A 24723-nucleotide genomic window follows, 5' to 3' on the forward strand; every position below is an offset into this window, starting at 1 on the left:
TGGGTTTCTGTGGCTGTCATCAACACTGCCGCCAAAACTAAGTTGGGGAGGAAGGCACTGCTTATGGTTTACAACTTTCAGGTCCCACTCCGTCCCCCAAGGAAGTCAGAACTCAAGCTGGGCAGGAACCTAGATGTAGGAGGCAATGCAGAGGCCACGGAGGAGTACTGCTTACTGGCTTGCTTCCTTCCCACGGCTTGCTAGGCTTGATTTAATATACACTCAGGACCACCTACACAGGGATGGTACCACCCATAATGGGCTGGACCTTCTCACATAGGTCATTAATCAAGAAAACCTCCTACAGACTTGCCTACAAGTCAATTCTTAAGACATTTTCTAATTTGAGGCTCCTCTTCCCAGATAACTCTGGCTTGTGTCAAGTCACCAAAACACTAACAAGCAAAGGCCCTGACAAGATCAAGGAGCAGTGCACTTAATGTTTATACAGAGAGGCTATCCCCTGGTCCCTCTCCACAGAGACAGAGCATTTGACCGGCTGTATTTGGGGCAGTCTGTGTTGTCTCCCAGTCAAGCAAATGGCTGTGGGAAGAAGATCGGGGGCAGCCACTCAAAGCATCTGTCGTCTTCCCCACAAACGAGAGCAAACTTGAGAGATGATATTTTAAAAACTTTGTATTCAATTATTCACACCAAAGAATATCCATTAAAATTATGAACATTTCTAAATATATTTCATGTATCATACATATATATATACTTTATATGTATAATTACATATCCACAAAAGATTCCTTACTGCTTTAAGCATGTGAGTAGAGCAAAGATACAGATTTTGCAATGTAACACCCATATATGCATATATACTGGCTGTTTTATGAATTTATTTACACCTTGTCTGAGTTATAATAAATGATTACTGTCCTATTATACAAACGTAACAGTAAAGGTTTTTAAATACAAAGGCTGCAAATGAATACATGAAAAATTACACACATGTACAATATTTATAATTTATAAATGGAAAGATAAGACTTCTTTAAATTATTGCACTTACGCACTTTACAAAGATATTTTTTTTAATGTCAGACATATAAAATCATCTTTTTGGAATTTACTAACTCATCAACTATAATAGTGTTGGATATTGTTAACTTGAAATTCTTTTCTTTCCCCTTCCAAAAGAGAGCCCATTAAGGCTTTGGCTGCCGACCCGTCCCCTGAGGATCAGTTGCTTGGACCTGTGCTCCTGTTCCAGCAGGCGTTGGCTAGCCAGGAGGCTGTCACCGTGACCTCTGAGGTGCCTTGGCTGGGTGCGGATGGAGAATCTCTTTTGTTCATGTGTTCATGTGGAGAAAGTTGTTCTTCTCGGGAAGAGTCCAGACGCTGCATTTGCCGTTTGGTAAGTGTTTCACAGTGTTCTGGGCAAGGACGTGGTGTTTAGACAGGCAGGGCGCTGTACAGAAATGCGTCTGTGAGTCAGTCAACCACACTTCTCTTTGTACAGTAAATGAGCATGTAGCATCCACTCTACACAACAGACCACATGGAAACACTACTCCCACACGTCATTTAGAGTCACTAGTCTAGGTACAGTTTACGACTGGGAATTTGGGTGACCAAACCAGGAAGGAAAGTGGGGATACCCATGATAGAATGATATTTTAGGCAGGCTAGACAAAAACAAGCATTTGGGGATTTAAGTTACATTAGAGATAAAACATCGGCAAATGTATATTCCTGGAGATTAAGCACTGCGCTGTGTGTGCTGGTTCCTTGGCGGCAGACTACAGACAGCTGTGGTTCCACGCTGGAGTTTGGGTGTGATTCTGTGCCCCCCCCCGCCTCCCACCCCCTCCCCTCCCCGCCACAGGGTCAGTTCTAGGTGTGTCGTTTCGGTTGCAGAATCCTCACAGTTATGGTAACAGCAGGCAGACTGCTCACAGCTCACACAGCACCAACTTCCACGGCTGAGAAGGGACAAGTCGGGGGACCGCGGCAGTGTTTCTTTGGGTTCTAAGTGTGCTTTCCTTAGGAGACAGTAGCTTGGCTGTCCTGTGCTCCTTGTTGGCAACGAGAACACCTCCAGCATTTTTCTTTCTTTTTGTTCTGGCTTTGTCAATTCATGAAATGCCTTAAATACTTTTATTGATCAAAGGGTACAGCTTTGTTTGAAGACAGTAAGAATGCTGTACTCCACTGGGCAGCTCTAATTTCAACTTAGTGTAAACAATGCCAAAGGGGGCAGCAACAAAAACTCACATGTGAAAATACAGCTGTCACGCAAAGGGGAACCACGGCTGGTGGTGCACATGCCTAGCTCGAATTTCACAATGACTGCCAGGTCGGACTGACGCCTTCAACAGGAGGAGTTGGGGACTGGATGAACAGCCTTCCTAGAATCCTCCTGCTCACTAGATCAGCAGAGCGCAAAGCAAACCACGCAGATTTGAAATAAACAGAGAAGTAGCCTTCAAAATCAAGCCAGCTGAGGAGCCAGAAACCAAGAGATCCGTGCCTCTAACTGGAACCACAGTTCCCGACAAACAAGAGGAGCCCTACCTAAGTCACCAGAGTAGACATCAGTGACAAGGGATGACAGGACCCTGACAAACAAAGGTGGACCTACCAGGAACACACCCCTTTAAATGCTGCCTGTTCCTTACACTTGCCAAAGATGAAAGGCAAGCGCTTGAGAGAAAGGGGGAAAGTTGGCTTTCAGAATAAAGGTACAGGGCCAAGGCAGGGCAACTACTTTAGTCCTGTTAAAGCTGAGTCCTTAATGTAGACCCAAGAGAGCAGGAATATCACACGCCAAGCTAAGCCTGTTGGAAGACCTGCTCAGTCCCTATGGCATCAGGCAGCAGCAGGCAGGCTGTGCCAACACATCTCACACATACATGAGCACAGTGAAAAAGCAGAGCTAACCAAGTGTGTATCAAATAAAAATGCCAACACAGGCTGGAAAGAGGAGCCCAACACTAACAGGGCGGATCCCTGACTATTGTGGGAACAAGTCTCCTGAGATATCACAGTGGCAATCATCAGCACGCTCTTCAAACCGGAGGGAGCCCGTGGGGCAGGACTCAACTTCTCTCTTCCTGTTTCTCACATCCTAGGAGGTGGGAAGCTGACAGCCACCCAGCTTTTCGCTGCTTCCTCAGCTGCTCGTGCCTTCAACTTTGTTTTAACTAATTTAGACAACTAATCCATGGTGGCACAATTTTTAGGATTGGAGGTTCACCGCACAGACTCAAAACACTTCACGTCGGTGTTGGCATGCACCTAGGTATCCGGGAACATTTTCCCAGATAAAAAGGTACCACAAAGTGTGGAAAGAAATTAAACAACCGCCACGACTCTAAAACTTGTGTGTTAAAATGATCATAAATAATATAATTTCGGCAAATGGAACATTCTCTTTATCATATTCATTATTAGTCACTAAGTTTGCCTCAGACACTAATGAGAAATTCCTGGAAATCCTTGGTGGGAGAAAGCATAGTGAGAAAAGAGGTGGGAAAAACTCAGAGGCAGGATTCAAGTGTTTGTCTGCTAAACATACTTGCCAAGACACACACACACACAAACACACACAAACACTCTTGACTGCATGAATTCAAACGCCAAATTATTAACTAAACAAGGCTGCAACCTGGCCTCTCTTATTTTCGGCAAATCTATGCCTCCTGGGTCTCACACATGGTGAAAACAATCTTACAAACATCTTTTAGAAAATAATAATTTAAAAGGCCTTTAAAAAAATCACCTATCACCTTTTATCCAAACTGCTTCTCATGTGGCAGTATTTCATGAGAGATTGCCCAGCCAGTAAATTCCCAGCAGGTTCCTCTGCACAACTGCTCCAGTAGAGGCCACACAATACAATATTCTTGGCTAGGTCAAACTGAAAGAGATTTCTGTAATATTCTTATTGCCACAGCCACCACGAAATGCTAAAGCAGTCACAGAATTCCCACGACCAGGATCCTTCTCCAAACTTGGGGACAGAATTCATTCTTTCCTTCAAAATGCCAGAATGAAACAAGCATCCTAATGCTGCCCCTTGCTGCAGTCCGGCTTCTAAGACAGATGATCTGTCAACGTGTGTGGGGAAAGCGGCTTTTGTTAAATCTAGTGCCATGTGTCTGCATGAGGAAAGGACTTGCCACACCCTTCTGCCTGTGAACACTTACAGAAGCCACACTTCCGTTCATGTCCTCATGTCCCAACGTGGAAAACCACTGCTTTTGAATATGGGGGTGACCGTCATTTTTATAAGTGCTTGCTCCTTTCTTTCCTTTTGTCTCACATGTGTGCCGTATAGACATCTGTGTGTTTGTGCCCAAGCCATGCATACTACGTGTGCCCAGCCCTGGTGGTCACTGGCATCACCTTTTACTTGATACGGTGACAACAGCAAATCAATGTCATGGAGGGGAGATGGTAGCTTTTTAGAAGCCCGTGGGGACAATGAGCACATGGTGTTAATATAAAATGAGAATAGGTTTGTGTTCAGCCGCTCTGCTATAACATAAATCAATATGTAGAAGAAAACCCAGTAGATTTTTGCTGATGCCAAGCTCCTGGAAGCAGTGGTGCATACAGTATGGAGTGTATCAAAGCCTATCTCGAAAATGCGTTTCAAAGCAACTTTTCACCCCCCTGGCAGAGCCCTAAGAGAGCCGTTTGTTTCTGACCAGTCTCTGACTTCTCAAGACTCATTCACTAAGCCAGAACAACCAAGCATGGGTTCTCTGGTCTCCCTGCCACCATCCTGAAAATCCTTAGAACACAGCAGGAAGAGTCCAGGAGCTCTGTCAGCTTCTCTAACTTCACCCAGCAGCAGGCACCAGACTGTCACACACAAGAACGAGTCACAAACAGGGATCTTTGTGGAGGACTCCGGATATGAGCGTGGCAGAGAAGTCACGATCAAGGGTCAGCGTGGCGGCCCTGCACCTCCTCCTGTTGGGCTGCACAGTGAGGGGAGAGATTGCGAACCCAGGTGCCTCTGAGGGGAGTGCGGAGTGGGATGGGGTGTCATTTGGAATAATCTTTCAATTTGGATTAGACTAAAATGCTGCCATAACACACAGTCAAAATTTAAAGGAATTGTTTGGAAAATTAACATATTATTTTACTCACAAGGTTTTTCTTGCTGCAGGAAATTCAGATGCCTTACTTTTATTTTCTCTGTGGCTAAAGTTGCCAAAGGCTACAGTCTACAGCAAGGGGAACGTGTTTTCATTCTCTGAGAGCTGAGGTTTTCGGATGCCTGGGATGTACCCTGTGTCTCATTGATGAAGGGCAGAGGTCTGCTTCCTTAGGCGGAGCCAACTCACCTACATGCCCCAGAATAAACTGAAAGAACACACCTAGTCCGCCTAAAATCAACAACTTGAATTCCTCAATTGCCTGTGGGCTGTGACCCTTCATTACCTGTGTCCCAGGATACAACAGGGAGGTCACATGTGGACTTCACTACAAGGACCGGTGTCGTGTTTATAGCCAATGCCACCAAGCAGCAGTGCCCTAGAGGAGAAGCACAGAGCCAGGGTACTGACCACACCCTCACGGAAGGACCCGGACAGGAACCCCTCCTGTGGTCTCTGCCCACCTTCAAGGCCAGTGCATTGCTGGCCTGTTCACAGAGGTCATTCGGGAGTCGGGTGGAGCCACAGAACAGCTGATGTCTGAACACAGTGGAGCCCAAACAGCTCACTGTCCGAGGCATGAGCGACAATCAGGAAGTCCTCTGCTTCACGTATGTGATGGTACCTTCTGGGAGAGGTGTCCCCTCCCCCTTAAAAATAAAAGGAACGACGTGGAAGAAGCAGGATGAGGGTCGGTTGCTGGGCGGACATCTCGCCAGTATCAGTCATCAACCTTCTCGGGCAGCTTCTCAGACGGCTCCTTTCCAGCTGCCGGGCCTGAAATCCACAATGCAGTCTCCTCCCCACGGATCACCTTCTCCCACTGATTGAGATTGTTCCTAGGCACAAAGGACAGAGTTACAGATGTCATGGTCTTCTCAGAGCCCTTCTAATGCTGACAGCCGCTGGTGTGGGGTGGCAAGGCAAGCTCTTGCCACGTCTCTTCAGCAGTGAGCCCAAGAGACACCAGGGCACCGGGCACCTTGTCCCAAGGGCTCTAGGCTATGAGGACAAAAGCTGGGCTGGAACAAGGGTCGTGTTTACTAATTACTGAGGATGCAGTCAGAAAGAGTACCTAGGGCTCCTTGTCGGGGCTGATCCAGGCAAGAGGCAGCCAGGTGAGAGAGAAGGATGGTACTACCCAAGTTACAGAGACCTTGGGAGGCGGTTATCCTCTCCACAGTGCCTTTAATCTGAACAGCCAGCCTCTCTTGTGTGAAACATCTCAAATTCAATGGCACGGGCTTCCAAAATGTCCCACTGCAGAAGCACTCTGCTCTGGTGACCGCGAATCAGAGACCCGTTCTACTGTCCTCTAATCTCTTCTTTCCTTGTCTTCAACAGGTATGTCGCAGGCACATGGCCTCACAACCCTGCAAAGGTGACAGCTTGCTGTGTGAGCCCGCAGTCTGAGCCCGTCCTGTGAGCCCACAATGTCAGCTCACCCTGTGAGCTTGCCCTGTGAGCCTGAGCCTGATGGAATTCTTTACACCCCACCCTGACTCAGCTTTGTTTTGCATAAAGTCAATGTCAGAAGGGAGTTTTATCAGTGGCAAGCACAAAATTTATACACAACACTACTAAAAACTCCCCTAACTTTCTTTTATTAGCAAGCATGCTAAAATACCTTGGGGTGTATGTGTGGGGTGGGGGTGGGGGGTAGAATCCTAAAACACAATGTAAGCCAGGTATCTACACCATAACATTGAGTATCATTTTCCTAGATCTTACGGATTGTCTGACATATTGGCAAAAGACATACCCTAAATTTGGTAATTTCCTTCTTCATGTGAATAAAATATTCAAATACTGCGATAGCCTTTAAGAAATGATGTGGGTTAGCCAAAGCCACTGCAGTCAGTCCTGTGCTCAAAGGTTCGACAGCTATGTACCTGCCCACTCCTGAATATTTACCACAAAACATGGTGGCCCAGATAGGAAAGGGGGCTTTCAACTTAGGGTTGCCAAGTACAGGTGATGTGGCATTCCCCTGTGTATGCTGTACTGTGCTTTATTAGCATTTGTTAATAAAAAAAGCCGCTTTGGTCTACAGCAGGGCAGAATATAGCCAGGCTAGAAGAGATATATAGAGAGAGTAGGCAGAGCCAGGCAGATGCCATGTAGCTGCCGAAGGAGAAGGATGCCAAAACCTTACATGTAGGCCACAGCCTTGTGGTGATATACAGAGTAATACATATGGATAAATTTAAGATATAATAGCTAGCTAGGAATATGTTTGAGCCACTGACCAAACAGCGTTGTAATTAATATAGTTTCTGTGTGATTATTCGAGTCTGGGAGGCCAGGAAACCAACGCACAGTCTCCATCTATATACAGGCCTGGATGCAGATGAGTTGCTATCCCTACTGCCCTCTGATGTGAGTGCTTCTTCAAGTTGATCCCTCTAGAGGCAAGCCATAGCCCAGGGAGGAGCCATCCCTGTAAGCCTCTGTGGATCAAGTCCCCATGAACTCCCAATGATTCAGGCCACCGAAGAGCAAGGAGATGGGGCCATGCGCAGAACTATCCAGGACTGGATGGAAGAAATGCCGTCTCTCAGATAGGAAAAGAAACGATTTAAAGTGGCCTTTCTTGGTGGCTTTATTGGTTTGGTGTTTTAAAGATGCTTCCACAGCAGAGGCTGGAGCACACCACGTCTGAGTTTTATCTGAATCTTCTGGCCAATAGCATGACCTCTTCCCTGGTGTCCACCCCAGCTGCCCAGCCTGGGCAAGCCTGAGCAATGAGAAAGCTTGGACACCAGTCACCTTCTGTTTGTCCAAGCAGAGGCAGGAGGATCTCTGTGAGTTTGAGGCCAGCCTGGTCTACAGAGTGAATTCCAGGACAGCCAGGGCTACACAGAGAAACCCTGTCTCAGAAAACAAACAAAAAAAGTTGGAATCTTTAAAAGTATCAGTGTTCTTATCTGAGCTTGGACCTAGGGAAAGGTGAAGCGGAGTGAACCTGCAGCGAGGACAGATATCAGATGGAAGGGCACAGCACACCCAAGAGGAAGGGCATCGACCCAAGCTTTCTCCTCTCCCACTCACAGTTCCTGCTGTGACTGAAGATGAGCCCCTTTCCTGACAGCCACCCAAGGAGACTCTCCTCTGCAGGCTGACAGTGGCTCCCACTCTGTCTGGGAGGAATGAATGTGTGTGCTCTCCCCATACACCATGTAGAGGTCACTGTAGGAGACTCACGGTGACTGTGAGATTTGTGACTGGCATGTCTGAGTGTCTGTGGGCCACACACGGTGTCAGAGACTGCAGGGTGCTGCCTGGGAGGGATCTGGGAGTTGAGGTCCCATCAGCATAGACCACAGACAGGACATTCACAGGTCGAGAAGGGAGCTGCTTACAGAAAAAGAGGCTCATTGTCTTCAGGGAGACTCCTCATGCCTGGCTGACACAGAGCACAGGTAAGCACCCTACCCTGAGGGGTTCTCTGCACACAGCCCCTTTGACCTGCCCTGGTCCATGGCATGGGCTGCCAGTACCATCTGTCTTGTCTGAGCTACACAACAGGCTGCCTTAGCATCAGCTAGTGTATGAAATTCAATGCTGATACAAAGGAAAGGGGGGGGGGTTCTCAACCCTGATTAAATCAGTCAACTGGGCTCACCCAGGACCCCTGAACAGGGCAAATGTTAGCACAGCAAGGACGCAGGCTGCAAATCAGAAAACTCACTATAAACTGAATACCACATACCCACAGGCCGATGGAGTGAGAAACCTCATGCAGAGTTCAGGATGGCTTTGATGGAATGCGGCGCTTACCTGCAGGCCTTCAGCAGCGGCTCCGTGGGCGGGAGGATCTGCGTCAGTGTGGTGTAGCAGGGAATGGCCACGGCATTGTAGAACCCAAGCTGCCACAGAGAGAGGTCAGGGAAACAAAGCAAGACCACTGTTAGGATGTGGATGCCCCCACTTTTCTGTCCCTGAAGCCTAAGTATGAAGTCAGTGGTTCTGCTGTATGCTATGTGTGCTCTTTGTGTCTATGTGCTGTGTGTGGTGCCTTGCTATGTGTGTGCTGTGTATGTGCTGTGTATGTTGTGTGTGTGCTGTGTGTGTTATATATGTGCTATGTGTGTGCTGTATGTGTGCATGCTGTGTGTAGTATCTGTGCTGTGTGTGTCCTGTGTGTGCTGCGTATGTGCTGTGTGCTATTTGTGTGTATGTGCTGTGTGTGTGTGCTATGTGTGGTACCTTGTTGTGTGTGCTGTCTGTGTGCTGTTTGTGTGTCTGTGATGTGTTCATGCTGTGCATGCTGTGTGTGGTGCCTGTGCTGTGTGTGCTGTGTATGTGCTGTGTGCTGTATGTGTTCATGCTGTGTGTGGTGCCTGTGCTGTGTGTGTGCTGTGTGCTGTATGTGTTCATGCTGTGTGTGGTGCCTGTGCTATGTGTGTGCTGTGTGTGCTGTGTATGTGCTGTGTGCTGTATGTGTGTATGCTGTGTATGTTGTGTGTGGTGCCCATGCTGTGTGTGTGTGGTGCTGTGTACTATGTTCTGTGTGCTGTTCCCTGTGTCTGATCAGTGCTATCTGCTATATCTCCTGAGCCCTGAGAAGACCAGCACTGAGTGATTGACAGTGCATTCAGATAAATGCAAAGAATACCTGCACACATTCCTAACACAGAGCAGCCATTTACATCCATGGGAGTTAAAACTTCAGTGAGTTAAACAAGTTAAAGAAGTCAGGCTTGAATCCAAGGCCTGTTAAGATCCTGTGTTAATTTGATGCTGCCCTCTAGATATTGCAAAGTTGGGGGCCCATAGTGCTTCACCTGCCCAGTTCTCTTCCAGCTTAGCATGCAAGGGCAGCTGACGCCATTTCTGGTTTTCTTTCTTTAGCCTTGTGCCATCCCCACACTCCTCACTGGTGCTCAGCGATGCTCTCCTAGCTCAGCATTCCCCTCTCTCTAACAGTGAGACCTCACCATCTACCAACCGATGCTACCCCAGGCTACCTAGTGAAGGGCAGAGGCAGATCACTGTGGGGCTGCCCTCCACTGATGAGCCCCACTTCACGACTGACCAATGAGATGGCACAGTGGCACCATCGACTGCCTAGGTTAGTTCAGCAGCTTCTTGAGAAACACAACTCCAGACGCATCCGAGAGCAGAAGCAGCAAGAGGTCTATGTGGTTCCATTTCACTATCTCCTACTGTAATGCTCACAGTCTCCACGCATGAGCAATGCTTATATGTTTCCACTTTGGAAATGGGTTTGAGATGGCGTCTTGTCTGCAGTACAGGTAGGCCTTGAGTTCATGACACCTGAACTCATGAAACTCCTGCCACAGGATCCTGGGCTTATTTTTAATTACATAGCTTGTGCAGGTATTTTCTTTCTTTTTTTTAACACTCAATTAATTAATTAATTAATTTTTAAAAATTTATTTATTTATTAAAGATTTCTGCCTCCTCCCCGCCACCGCCTCCCATTTCCCTCCCCCTCCCCCGATCAAGTCCCCCTCCCTCATCAGCTCGAAGAGCAATCAGGGTTCCCTGACCTCCGTGAAGGGTGCACCCACACACTGAGACAATGGGTATTTTCTTATTCTAAATATGAGCAAAGAGTCACTAAGCTAGAACACCCCCCCCCAAAAAAAAGATTATATACTGGGGAAGAGAGTACTTCCCTGTTGTGATAAAACAGCTTCACAGTGATCAGTTTGGAATTTAGAAGAACAGAAAAAATTTGTGGGTCTCAGACATATTTAAAACTCACTCATGCTACAAAATGAGTTACTCTTTTGGTAAAGCTCAACCTATTTTAAAACGAACTATTTTTCTAATTGAGAGTCCTAAAACAGAACCCTCTTGGGGAAAGAATCTGTTACAACTGTTTAGAAAGACTTTGTTAGGTCCCTTCCTTAGCGACAAGATGTATTTCAAATAATTTAATAGCCAAATGTAAAACGGGGGAACAAAAGCAGCAGTGGAGGGAAGAGAGGAAGGAGTAGACACCCCAGAGTGTGCAGGACCCCCACAGGTTCACACAAACACGGGGGCCAGATAGAACACACTAACTGTGAGCTCTGGGTTTGAGACCCATCGACAGAGGGTTCAAAACCACCAAGTTCCATAGATAGATGATGGACAGAGAGACAGACAACCACACAGACGGCTCTTGGTCTTCATACCTGTCCTTGCGGGACTTCATCTCGCTTGTCTCTGTCCATCATGGGAATGGGCTGAATTCCCAGCTTCTTCATTTCATCTCCCTGCAGTAGAAAGGAAGAGGTGACCCATAGTTTTCAAATAGTCATACAAAATTGGGGTGTTAATGAAAACTTCCTTTAAAATGACTCTTGCCCCAAGAGACATGGTGTCAAAGCAATGGCCATCTCTGTGTCCCTGTACTGTGCTCTGAGATTCTTCTCTGCCAAATTACTAGACACCGGAACATCTCCTCTGGTGCCACTGCAGAGCCGCGAATGGCAGGAGGGGTGATGGGCATACAAAGGCATCATGGCTGCCCTTGCTTCTTTCTCAAATGGTTCTTCCTTTGTGTGAAATGGGTGAAATTGGGCTTTCATGGTGTTGGCGGGGGAATGATAAGCAGTTTGCCAAAAGGGTCAGTGGGGATCCAGGACAAAGACACATAACCTGGTACCACATTCCTGATGTAGGTGGTTGCTGTAGGGGACTTGGGGATGGGCATTTGTGTCATTTCACTTAGTCCTCTAGAAGCACTACAAGATGCACACAGCGTCCTTACAGCTCCTACAGTCACTAGACACAGCATCCTTACAGCTCCTACAGACACTAGACACAGCATCCTTACAGCTCCTACAGTCACTAGACACAGCGTCCTTACAGCTCCTACAGTCACTAGACACAGCATCCTTACAGCTCCTACAGTCACTAGACACAGTATCCTTACAGTTCCTACAGTCACTAGACACGGTATCCTTACGGCTCCTACAGACACTAGACACAGCATCCTTACAGCTCCTACAGTCACTAGACACAGTATCCTTACGGCTCCTACAGTCACTAGACACAGTATCCTTACAGTTCCTACAGACACTAGACACAGCATCCTTACAGCTCCTACAGTCACTAGACACAGCGTCCTTACAGCTCCTACAGTCACTAGACACAACATCCTTACAGCTCCTACAGACACTAGACACAGCATCCTTACAGCTCCTATAGTCACTATACACAGTATCCTTACAGCTCCTACAGACACTAGACACAGTATCCTTACGGCTCCTACAGACACTAGACACAGCATCCTTACAGCTCCTACAGTCACTAGACACAGCGTCCTTACAGCTCCTACAGTCACTAGACACAGTATCCTTACGGCTCCTACAGTCACTAGACACAGCATCCTTACAGCTCCTACAGTCACTAGACACAGTATCCTTACGGCTCCTACAGACACTAGACACAGCATCCTTACAGCTCCTACAGTCACTAGACACAGCGTCCTTACAGCTCCTACAGTCACTAGACACAGTATCCTTACGGCTCCTACAGACACTAGACACAGCATCCTTACAGCTCATACAGACACTAGACACAGTATCCTTACGGCTCCTACAGACACTAGACACAGCATCCTTACAGCTCATACAGACACTAGACACAGTATCCTTACGGCTCCTACAGACACTAGACACAGTATCCTTACGACTCCTACAGACACTAGACACAGTATCCTTACGGCTCCTACAGACACTACCTTCTGTTCCCTTGAAACCTGTTGAAGTCTTCTTAATGATGCACACGGAGTCATTTAAGTCAACTTTTTTTCTTCAGAAACCAAACCTAGGACCTGTTAGTGAGCCATTAGTGGCTAGACCCCTCACTCTATGCCCTAAAACTTGTCCTGTAGCACCCAGGTCCCCAAAGCACCAGTTCTTCAGCTCCCCGCTTTGCATGCAGAAACTGGTGGTCTCATCGCTTTCGTCTCTAACCAAAGGAGGGAAAACTACCAAGTTCCTGCTCAGGAAGCTGTCAGGAGTCTCAGAGGGGAACACATTTCTAGATAAGCGACTTCAGTGCGTGCTTAGAGCCAGATTAATGCTGACAAGGAAACCCAGTGACGGGCAGGCACCCAAGGAGGACTTCAAGGGCTGTGAGGGGCAGAGGCAGGCTATGGCAGGGGGTGCAGGGGTGAGGGTGGAGATCTGAAGCCAATGCTGCTGGAGTATTTGACATGGGGTGCTGATGCCCAGAGCTACACTAAGGGCCAAGCAAGGATACTCTGGGACTGTATGACCCAAGACTGCATTCTTCACGGCTTCTCTGAAAGGCACAGGTGAGGAATGTGGCGGTGGGAGGGGTAGAGTAGGAAGCAGCAGCAGCAGCATGGTGGGGAGGAGAGGAGACACTGGACTTCAGGGGGTTAAATTAAATGCCAGGGCCTGGAGACTATTCGGGACTCCTCCCAGGGAGGACAAGGTCCTAGAGACTGGGTAATCCATGGGGTGTATTCAGGGAGGAACCTACACTCCCTGTCTGCCACATCTTCATTCACGGCTTAGAAAACAACTGTAGTCAGTAAAGGATGATCTGCATGGTGTGTAAAAATGAGCGGAACAGTAGCCCAGTTTCCCCAGGCGGTGTTTCAGGACATGCTGTAGTCACAGGAACAACCACAACCACACAACCACATAACTGACCTGACTGGCAAGGAAGGATTGGGCCAGGGGATCTCACTTTCATTAACTAAGCTTGACAGCTTCTGTTACACAGTAAAACAAAGTGAGTGAGTGTGTGTGGGGGGCGGGGGGGTCTGGAGCAGCGGTTCTCAACCTTCCTAATGTTATGAGCCTTTTAGTACACTTGATCCATGTTGTGGTGACCCCCCAACCACAAAATTAACTTTGTTATTATTTCATAACTGTAACTTTGCTACCGTTACGAATCATAATGACAATGTTTATGTTTTCTGATGATCTTAGGCAACCGCTGTGGAAGGGTGGTTTAACCTCAAAGGAGTTGAGACCCACAGGTTGAGAACCACTGCTCTAGAGGCTGGCTGCTCCGTAGAAGGCAGAACCTGAGCTGGCCTGGGAACACAATGACACTGTCTTATGCTAGGATCAAACAAGGATGACTCTCCCCAGTTCCTCACGGGCAGCAGATAAAGCCCAGGGCTTCGGAGCCCTCGATACCCACTGCACACGTAAAGCAATATCCAGTAGTACATTTCCCAGTGAGCACAGATCGGCTGTCAAGAAAGGGAAGTTGCTGCAGCAATGCTCACTGAGCATGCTCTCACACTCACTCTTCCAGTGGGGATCAGGGGATCTGCCCTTAGTTGGGTAGGCTGGGATAGAGTTCTCAGCACACAACGATACTCGATGAATTTGTCATGCTATGTGACTGACCCTGGGTTTCCAAGGCAACTATGAGCATGACCAATCAGGTCTTAGGCAGACTGACTGGCCACTGCACTTCATTCATTCGTTCATTCACTCATTCACTTATTCGTTGACATTGGTAATGTCTAAGTTAATATAAGAATCAAGGACATACCTCAGCCCAGAATTCTGCGTATATATCATTTGCTGTCAATTTTGTAACTGGCCATAGTTTCGTCACAGAACAAAGATCGCAGGCAGTCATCATCAATCCGATTACACGGTCTCTAGAAGATAATATAAAACTGGTGAGTGCGGTATTTACACTTTGCTTGGAGACCTGTGGGTGAGTGTGGGGGGAGGGGGCGGTGCAGGCATCACCAGGAGTAAGGCTTGCCAGTGCAACACTTCCCGATGACAGAAAAAGCATTAAGAAGCAGAACCACGTAGTTTAGCATATTAAGCAATATGGACTTAAAGAGCAAAGTGGCTTTAGCTGTGACATCAGGTTGTACAGGAGCGCGTTTGAGCTCCTGGTGCCTCGGTATCCTTGCTGGAGCAAACACAGCAGGCAGCAGTTACCTTCCAGGTTGTCTAGCCTTCCTCAGAGCTATGGGCCAAGCTTTCACTTCACAGACCTCTGCAACTGTAATGTCACCTGAAGGGAAAACCTACATCCACCAAGTCTGAGACGTACAGAAATGCTCAGCTTCTTCAAGGGAGAAGTCACATGAACAGGTCCGAGGAGGACTTGGCTGTGTGATGAGCTTGATGCATGCAGGGTGGGGTGGACCATGTTCCTCCAAGGCTGTGCTATTTAGCAAGAACTTGTTCAGACTCAGACTTTGACAAAGAAAGGGGTTTTCTGTTTAGCTTCTTGGCCTCTGAGGCGATACACTACATGTCTGACTTGCGATTTGTACACAAGTACTGCTAAATCTTTTCTCTTAAAGAAAAATAGTAATTGCTTAAAAGTTCAAAGAAACATGTTGCCGGCAACTTTACTGGGTTTTCTCTGGTGATATTTAGTCTTGTGAAATGAAGTTATAAAGATCCTTCATCACCTGACATGCAGAACTGCGTCAGAGGTGAGACACACGGACACTTCCCGCTCGCAGGTATTCAGTGAGGTCTGAGGGACACAGGGCTACCAGCGGATTTCTCCACTGGGGACACAGCCTGGACCGGTGGACATGGTTTGTCGGGTCATCTGTCAAGGTCGCAGAGACGCTCACGCAGTTCTCACTCCAGTTTCCTGAATGCCACATCATACGGTGCTGTTTGCCATCAGTCCACTTTCTGTCTTACTCACCGACCTCCACCATCTGGCTTTTTTAAGGGGACATCCCGAGGGCCTTTTTCATCTGTTACTGGTCAGGGCGGATAACTGAGAGGCGCTCAGCAGTCATGTATGGTCACCTGGCATCCCAAGTAGATGCCACTTCAAGACCCAAGTAGTTTAAAGTGACCAGAGAAATCTACAATTCTCTGGTTCCATTAATTTTTAGAAAAAGAAGAGCATTTTTGAATTTGGGCTTCTAAAGAATTAATTTACTAGACAGATGGAGAACATGAAAACTAGCCTTCTAGTTACAAATAATTCTTCCATGCAATTGAAGTGAGTCAATCTCGTTCAATGCATTTTCACCCACACCCCAACATTTTTTTAAAACCCAATATTTTTTATGTTAAGTAGTATAATAAGGTTTAATCTGAAAAAAAAAACTCTCCTATAGGAACTCTGTAAAAAGCGGTGTTAATAGCACTGGGCTTTGTAAATGTGTAGACCCTTTCCCAGAGAAAACATCCTCACACTTAGAACTGTCAACATTATTGAGACCACACATTGCAAAGTCGTTATTATATTGCTCATGAGGAAGTGCGTAGCCTGGAAATTTGGCATGTATCCGTATTAAGTATAATTACTGTTTTTATTCACAATTATAAATCAGCTAGATGGTCATGACCACTCAGAGATGCCAGAACGGATCCTTATTCTGTTCATGGATGTAATTAGACCTCAACCCTGAAAGGGTTCCCGCCAGCAGCTGTGCCCTGTGGGGTTCCTGCGGGAAGCATTCCCGGTATAATCTCAGGGTGACCAGTCTATCGCTGCCGACCTCAGAGGGAAAGCTGAAAGCAACTCGGACAACAACGTGCTCATGGTCCCCTAGTAACTTCAAACACATTGGCCTGCTCATTTAATCTAGCAATTCTGGATCCTGCATAATAAGACAAACTCTGCCCTCATAGAAACTTGTAGTTGGGAAAGGCAAATAACCCATAAATATCATCCAAAAAATGACACTGTGCTTTCCTTTCAGGTAAACAATTAAATGTAATACTAAAATGTCAATAATTTGGAAGATCTACAGCAGATTACCGTTTGCTTCTGACACTCACAGGAAGGGGTGCAAGCCTGTGATGTCATGTGACTCATTCCATAAGATGAAAGCCAATACAGATGAACTGCAGGGGAGTGGACAGTTGGCAGAAATGCTTCAGGAGACCTCCCAGGTTACAACACTCTTAACATCGTCAATGCAGTGGGGAAACTGAACTAGCCATTAAGTGACACTGATTTAATGCATCAAGAGGAAATACAAACATAATTCTATTAATATAAGAATTCAGAGCTAAATATAAAAATTGAGCTATAAAATGCACAAACATTTATGAAGTGTTTGCATGGCTGTGGGGTTTGATAAGAGCAAGTAACTGATGTGTCTTCATGATCTGAGGTTTCTTTGTTCTTAACAGAGAATCTAGGGCTAGAGTATCACTCACTAATAGAGGGTTTCCCTGGCATGTGTGAGGCCTTGGGTTCCACCCTCAGACCACACACACACACACACACACACACACACACACACAGGTCGGACAATGATTTATTAGGAGTAAACGTTCAGCAGAACGTTGTGGACAGGGCACGCGGAAGTCAGCGAGTGTGAGATGCTTTGGGGCAGCAGACAAGAGTACATGGATCAGGTCTCTTCTCACCCTCCTGTGAGAATATGGGGGAATTCCTACCTTGTCTGTTTTAAAGCTTAATGTATGTATATTTCTAGCAATATATGCCACATATATACTTAATTTTTTTATTTCATGTCTATCAGTGTCTTGTCTGCATGTGTGTCTGTGCACCATGTGCCACAGAGGCCAGAAGAAGACAATGGAAAACTGGTTTTGAGCTGTCACGTAGGTGCTAGGAATAAAACTCAGGTCCCCTGTAAGAGCAGTCAGTGCTCTTAACCACCGAGCCATCTCTCCGGTGCTATGCTATATAATGTCAAGGGTCCACAGGCATAGAAAAGATCACATGAGCAAAGTTTATTGTATCACTGTTTATAATGGCAAAGTCTAGAAATTATCACCATCAATCTGGAGAAGGTTTCTAAACCTTTACAACTATTTATGTTAGATTGTGTTATAGGATAATTTAAAAAAAAAAAGAATGGCTCTGCAATGTTTGTCAATTTTAATATTTGCAAATTTTAATTTGTAATATTTAGGTTGGAAACAACCTAAATGCTCCTGTACTGAAGACTGGATAAAGAAGATGTGGTATATTTACACAATGGAATACTACACAACGGGAGAAAAGATAACAATATCTTGAAATTTGTGGGCAAATGGATGGATTTAGAAATCATCATATTGAGTGAGGTAACCCAGATCCAGAAAGACAAATATAATATATGCTCATTCATAAGTGGCTTTTAGACATAAAGCAAAGAAAACCAGCCTACAAAGCACAGTCCTAGAGAACCTAGACAACAAAGAGGACCCTAAGAGAGACATACATGGATCTAATCTACATGGGAAGTAGAAAAAGACAAGACCTCCTGAGTAAATTGGGAGCATGGGGACCATGGGAGACAGTAGAAGGGGAGGGAGGGTGGAAGGAAGCAGAGTGGAAATCACATACAGCTCAATAAAAACAATTCAAAAAAAGGACCGGCTCTGGCATAGGCACATTTTGAGGAGAAGGCACATGGATGGGCACACACCGCAGGCACACTGTGCACACCTCTGGAGAAACAATGGGGTGATGCCAGAGCAAGCACGTGACATCTGGGTAAAAGCGAGACTGTCGCTCTCTTTCCTGCCCGGGTTTCTTCACTCGGAAGATTGTTGAGACAAACAAGTATTACCTTTAAAACTGTCAATCAACACAAACCAGTCACAGCTAATGTGTGCCACCAACACAGAGGCCCATATGCATTAAGCATGAAAAATAGACTTTCAATTTGCTGTTTAATTTTCTATAATGACATATTAACTATTGTGACTATTTGGTTAATAAATAACTGAATATATCCAAGAAAAAAGTAGAAGGATGGGTTTCTGAAAATAAGCATTTTTCAGGAGGGTCAAATATCCCTCCGAAGGTGCCATAAAGAGAATGTAAACAAACTCCTCTTCCTGCACAGGGTGTGGGCACAAGAACCACACACACTGTGGGCCGAGGCGACTTGAAGCACACTGCCCTTGTGAGCATCAGGGAGGCAGAGTGAGAGGAATGAGAGGCACCTTGGAGCTTTATCAACAATGGCTCAAGTCGTCCTGGAGAGGCCTTGCTGTGTGTGAAAGAAACATGGCCTGCTGCATTGTTCCTCTGAAAGATAGATCCATTTCAGGCTTGCAGAATGTGGGCGTGCCCTGGTGTGAGGGGAGCTTGCTCAGCTGCTGCTGAGCTGAGACGCACACATCCTTATAAAGACATCCTTTACTCCTGCGAGCTGGGCTCCAGTTCTACCCATTTGCTAAGAGCCCAAAAGCAGAGACCATCCTCTAGAAAGAAATCTAAGACCAGGTCTAGAAGGATCCCAGAAGAGACAGGGACGGAACCAGTAAGTAGCTGTCCTTGCACCTTAGGATAAAGATGGCCTCACGGAGGAGAGGCTGACTGGATACAGATAATCACAACATGAAATCTGAGGCAGGTCAGAGACTCACACCACACTGGGCCTGAAGCTAAGTCCACTCTGCAAACCATCCCCTGGAAAAACAGTGGAACCACCATCAAAATGCATGTCAGCAGAGGCATGCCCTCCGTGTGTTCTCTGCTGAAGACACACACACACACACACACACACACACACACATTTACAGTTCTTGGCTCACACATCAGGCTCATAGCCTAGGCCAAGCTGTCCTTACCGATGCGACTGGTTGTGGAGGTTTAGCGACCCCGTCTGGTACATCTCCTCCAACTGCTTCCTGTTCCCAAAGTACAGGGCGAGGTCAGTGGCGATGATGGCTTTACGGATGATCTCCAGCACCTGCTCGTACTCGCTGGAGCTCAGGGTGGAGAAGATGTTGTGCCCTTCCAGCTACAGAGAGACAAGAGGAAAACCACCAATAGCAGCGCACCTAGCCTCAGGGCATCTTCCACTACTTGGAAACAGTATGGACGGACAACAGTGCCAAATGTCGCCGCAACGACAAGTTTGGGGAAACAAAGGGACTGTTTCGTTGTTGTGATAGAGCAATTGCTTATGTGGACGATTTTATCTATAGGATACCACGTGGTCCCACAAAACACAAGTGGCTTTACTATGCCTTATTTCCGTGTGTTTTTATAGTGATGGACATAGGAAATAAAAAGTAACGAAGTTACCAGCAGCTTTTTCTTTTGGACCTGTTAATACTAGTAATTTCATACCGTACTACAACTCATGCTTAGATAATCATCTATATACTCAACTACTTTAGGTCACACTGTAACTAGCAGCCCACTTTCCTGGAACTCACAGGAAGCAGACACGTTAGGCACAGTCGCTGAAGGTGCAAGAGCACCCCATTGAAAGAGAAAACCTCAAGAGGCAAAAAAGAAACCCAAGAGGTGTGAACACTGAGGAACTCAGAAATAACTAAAAGGGGTATAAGGCTGTGCCTCCGGACTATGTGGAGGTATCATGACATGACATTACCAGGGAAGGAATGCCTACACCAAGCCAGGAAAACAGGACACCCTGGCTGCAGTCGAGAGTGTCGATTGGGATTGCCGTGGGTAGTAGACGCTGTGGCTGTACTGTAGGCAGAAGCCGTCCACAAAAGACTTGGGTGTCAAATGGAAACAGGAAATTAGAGAAGGGTCATGGTGGGAGCATGTATCCATAGACAGTGGGAGAGCAGACTGGGTGCTGGGGTGCAGAGTCTTAGGCTATGGAAGAAGTCAAGGGCTAGCCCAAAGGAAGGTGTGATGGTTTGAACGAAAACGGTCCCCATAGGCTCACAGGGAGTGGCATTACTGGGAGGTGTGATGTTGTTGGAGTAGGTGTGGCCTTGCTGGAAGAAGTGTACCACTGGGGGTGGACTCTAGGGATTCAGAAGCCCAAGTCAGGCCAAGTGTCTTTCTCTGTCCTGCTACCTATCTCCTGAATCCAGATGTAAAACTCTCAGCTGCCACTCCAGCACCACGTCGGCCACACACTGCCATGTTCCCTGCCATGGTGATAATGGACTGACCCTCTGAAACTCTAAGCCAGTCCCAATTAAATGCTTTCCTTTATAAGAATTGCTGTGGCTGCCAGGCAGTGGTGGCTCATGCCATTAATCCTAGCCTGGTGCCCAGTGACAAACTCTGAGACATAGGTCTATTGTCAGCAGACTTAGCAAGTGAAGAATTGACATGCTTTTCTTAGGGTAATTTGTATAGTCACCTGGTTAGACATCTGCAACTCTGATCTTGTTCATAGCTGTAAAGGTTTAAACTTATGATCTGTTGACAATAGGCTTTTCATCTAGTTTAAACTTGCTTTGAGGTCAAATTGTATGCAGTTAGTCTGAGCAAAAAACAACAAAGCAGGCTTTTCCATGTCCACAGTCCTCATGGGACAAATAGATCTAGTTATGAAGCATGTCCCAGCACATATTCTATATACCAAAATTATATAGCTAAGTGAAAAGTCATCTTCCTGACCATTCACAGATATATGTGACCATAAGGTCTCACATACACATCACGTGAGATGACACACTACAGTGCAGGTGCTGGGGAGACACCAAGCTGTTCTAGCAAGAGTGAGCCGCAGTTTCCAGAGTCCATGACCCTACAGGCCTTGCCTGGGCAGGATTAGCCTCCATCAGACTCAACCTTCTGGTGGACTGACATCTGAATTTATCAATTGCCATATGCTATATATTTCTATGGCCTCTGACAGAAGATACCACACACTGGCTATGGGATATAGAGAAACCAATCTTGGATGCTGTATCCTAAAAAACTACTTGCAATTGCGTTAAAGATAAGACAGCATGGTAGAGTGCAGCTGCCACCTGCACAGTGCATTGTGTAGACCACCGCTGCCAGCACCGCAGCTTGGCACCTTACCTGCAGGATGGACACCGTCTGGGAGAAGTGGTGCTGCTCCATAGTGGAAGTGGAATACAGTGCTGCCAGGGGGTGGTCGAATTTCTGAAGGTAGCTATTACTGAAGCCCCTGTGGTCCAGGTCATGACACAGGCATGCAATTAGCAGGCCTTTGCGCTGGAAGAGATAACAGAATGTGGACATGTTTAAGACATGACAAGGGGACACCTGGGAGACTCCCAGATTACTCACATTATATTCATTTCTGCCACTGATACGTACAAATTCGTAGGAATCTTTGGAATCACACACTTTTGGGGGATCCTGTTCTTTCTTTTTCTGCACGTGAACTTGACAAGCCAAATGCGTTTTCCTCTTGAACTCTGGAGAAGGGGCAGGAGCTATCAAATGCACTAAAGCCTCACTGGCAAGCTCAGTCCTGCACGGGGCAGGCAGCTTGGGTTCTCCTGGTTCTAATAAGGTCATTGCCATTCTCAGCCAATACACACCACGTGCAAACACAGGACAAATGAAAACAGCACACTGTATTAGAATAAGAAAAATGCTATGAAACCAAAAGGAGGTAAACTTATACTGAAGAGAGCAGCCTGGGCCAAACCCAGAAAGAGCCAGACAACAACAGAGCCCTGTGAGAAGAAGGGAGGAGGCAAGATGGGGCTTAAGATCATGGTAGAAGAGCATGCCTGAGTTGGGTCAGGAGCACGCTGAAGACCTAGGGCAGGGCACAGGGTCCTCACACAGTGTCACATTCTAAATGACAAGGAGCAGAGTGAGGGGACTCCGGGATTGCTGTGTCTGCAGCTAACTGGCAGCTTTAGGAAACTGTCTAGGGATGTGTAGCAGGGGTTGCAATGACCAAGGGAAGGCAGGGGAGGGTGAGAGCAGGGCAGTGATGGAAGTGTTAAAGGTGTCAGCCAAGTCTGCATGCTGTTTTCAGGCATCCCCGGGGGCTCGCTTGACTGGCTGTAGAAAGAAAAGAGAGAAGGGTCAAGGGAGACCCTTATGAAGGACACCAGCAGCAGGTGTGGGGAATCCTGCAGGTGGCGCAGGTGAGTAGACTGTCAGAAGCCAAGGGTGACAGCAGTGGCCAGAGAGTCAAAATTGGGAAGGCAGTTGTCTGAGCCTCAAACTGGCCTTGGATGGAGAAAGGAAATGGCGGAATTCGCCAAAGCTCGGCGAGAACAGAGGAAGGCAGGAGTCTGGGCGATTCTGAACTCCAGCTCTAAGGAAACTGCGGAAAGAGGTTCCCAAAGCCAGGTGAGGGAGCGGCAGCCACGGTGACCCCAGAACAGCTGCGCACTGCAAAAGGAGTTAAATGGGGAAAAAGCTGAAAGTCTCCGCAAATAGAATGCAAATTTCAATAGGACAGAAACTTAGTCAAATGAACAGAAAGCATGTTTCATTTGAATCTTTCAAATATATTGAAGTCAACAATATCTTGTTAAATTTTGCTAAAACTAAAGATTATTTTAGGCAACAAAAGAGCAACAACTATGAATAGTTTATTCCTTTTCATGCCTGTGTGTGAGACAACAGCAGATGTGCAAGGGGGACACACACATCTGTGTGTCTGGGTAAAGGCTAGGGAAGGACACTGGATGCCCTGCTGATGTGGGATTCCCCTCCGTATGCTGTAAATATGTTTTATTACCACCGGTTAATAAAGAAACTCCTTTGGCCTATGGCAGGGCAGAATATAGCAGGGTGGGAAGTCCAAGCAGAGATAGCGGAGGAAAAAAGGCAAAGTCAGGGAGACGCCATGTAGTGTCCCAAGAACCAAGAGGCAACAAACCACGAGCTTCATGGTAAAATATAAAATAACACAAATGGGCTAATTTAAGATGTAAGAGTTAGTTAATAAGAAGCTGAGCTAACAGGCCAAACAGTGTTGTAATTAATACAGATCATGTGTGATTATTCGGGTCTGGGCAGCCAGGAAAGCAAAGCAGAGTCTCTGTTTACCCCCTGCTCTATTACTTCTTGCTTTATTTCTTAGTGATGGGGTCTCTCACCGAACCTGGACCTAGGATGGTGTCCAGGAAACCCTAGCAATCCTCCTGTCTCTGCATCCCACAGAGCTGGGGTTAAACTGTGCACGGCCATGCCCACAGCTTGTGTGGGTCCTCAGGCTTCCACGGCCAACTTTCACCTCCTGAGCCACCCTCCCAGCCCTGCTTTTTGCTGTTTGAGGTGGTACTTTATTCCACTTCTGGAACCCACCTTCCACAGTTTCTGGTTCATCTATGACTTTGGTCTGACAGGGTGGCAAGGGCATAGGGTGGATCTGTGTTTGAGTGTGACCGTGTATTATAGATGGCTGTATTGTCCTTTATAGTCAGAAGTGTGGCACTGCTTTGCAGAGAGAAAAGATACCTGGGTCTGTGGTGTCTCTGGCAGCACCAGGCTGGGAGCCCAAAGGGATGTGCTCAAAGTCTGGCTGTCTACTTGTGTCAGCTCCACTGGGACCTGGGCACTAATTCTTGTCACTCAGCACTTGGCTGGGCATGTGCTATGGTCACTGAATGGATGATATTTGTGATTCTAAAATTGTGAAGCCTGGAAAGCTGGTTGTGTACCTCAAAGCCTGTTTTCTTAGGCTGGAGGAGACCAGATGTCACTAATGTCTTAACTACACTACATGCTTGGTGTTCTCAAATCATCCAGGTAAGTCTAGGTTAGCCAGGACATATGAGCAACAAGAAAACTTCACTCTAGCTGGGTGGTAGTGGTGCATGCCTTTAATCCCAACACTGGTCTACAAAGTGAGTTCCAGGACAGCCAGGAATACACAGAAAAACCCTGTCTCAAAAAAAAAAAAACAAAAAAAAACCCAAAAAAAAACAAAGAAAAGAAATACTCACCCAGTTAAATACATGCAGGACCTGTCAGCTTTAATAAAGAAGAAAGGACAGACACACACACACACACAGACACACAC

The 24723-nt window shown here is 46.7% G+C and overlaps 1 protein-coding gene across 12 annotated transcripts in view; it reads right to left on the bottom strand.

The window, feature by feature from the left end:
* Nucleotides 1-627: 627 nt before the first annotated feature.
* Nucleotides 628-24723, bottom strand: part of Pde10a (phosphodiesterase 10A) — a 449138-nt gene continuing 425042 nt past the window's right edge. For 8 of the 12 annotated variants that reach the window (XM_041680083.1, XM_041680085.1, XM_041680082.1 and 5 more), the window contains 6 exons: nucleotides 21786-21941; nucleotides 19610-19782; nucleotides 14622-14733; nucleotides 11267-11347; nucleotides 8898-8986; nucleotides 1826-5956 (listed from right to left, as the gene is read on the bottom strand). In XM_041680083.1, the coding sequence (XP_041536017.1) occupies nucleotides 5839-5956; nucleotides 8898-8986; nucleotides 11267-11347; nucleotides 14622-14733; nucleotides 19610-19782; nucleotides 21786-21941 (729 nt within the window). In that variant the 3' untranslated portion in view covers nucleotides 1826-5838. Of the gene's footprint in view, nucleotides 1418-1825; nucleotides 5957-8897; nucleotides 8987-11266; nucleotides 11348-14621; nucleotides 14734-19609; nucleotides 19783-21785; nucleotides 21942-24723 lie in introns of those variants that run through there. The other 4 variants (XR_005976772.1, XR_005976773.1, XR_005976770.1 and 1 more) reach the window with 4 other exon arrangements.

This window comes from Microtus oregoni, unplaced genomic scaffold (assembly GCF_018167655.1).
Source record: "Microtus oregoni isolate MIOR12 unplaced genomic scaffold, Mior012 000033F_ref0000390, whole genome shotgun sequence".
Taxonomy (NCBI): domain Eukaryota; kingdom Metazoa; phylum Chordata; class Mammalia; order Rodentia; family Cricetidae; genus Microtus; species Microtus oregoni.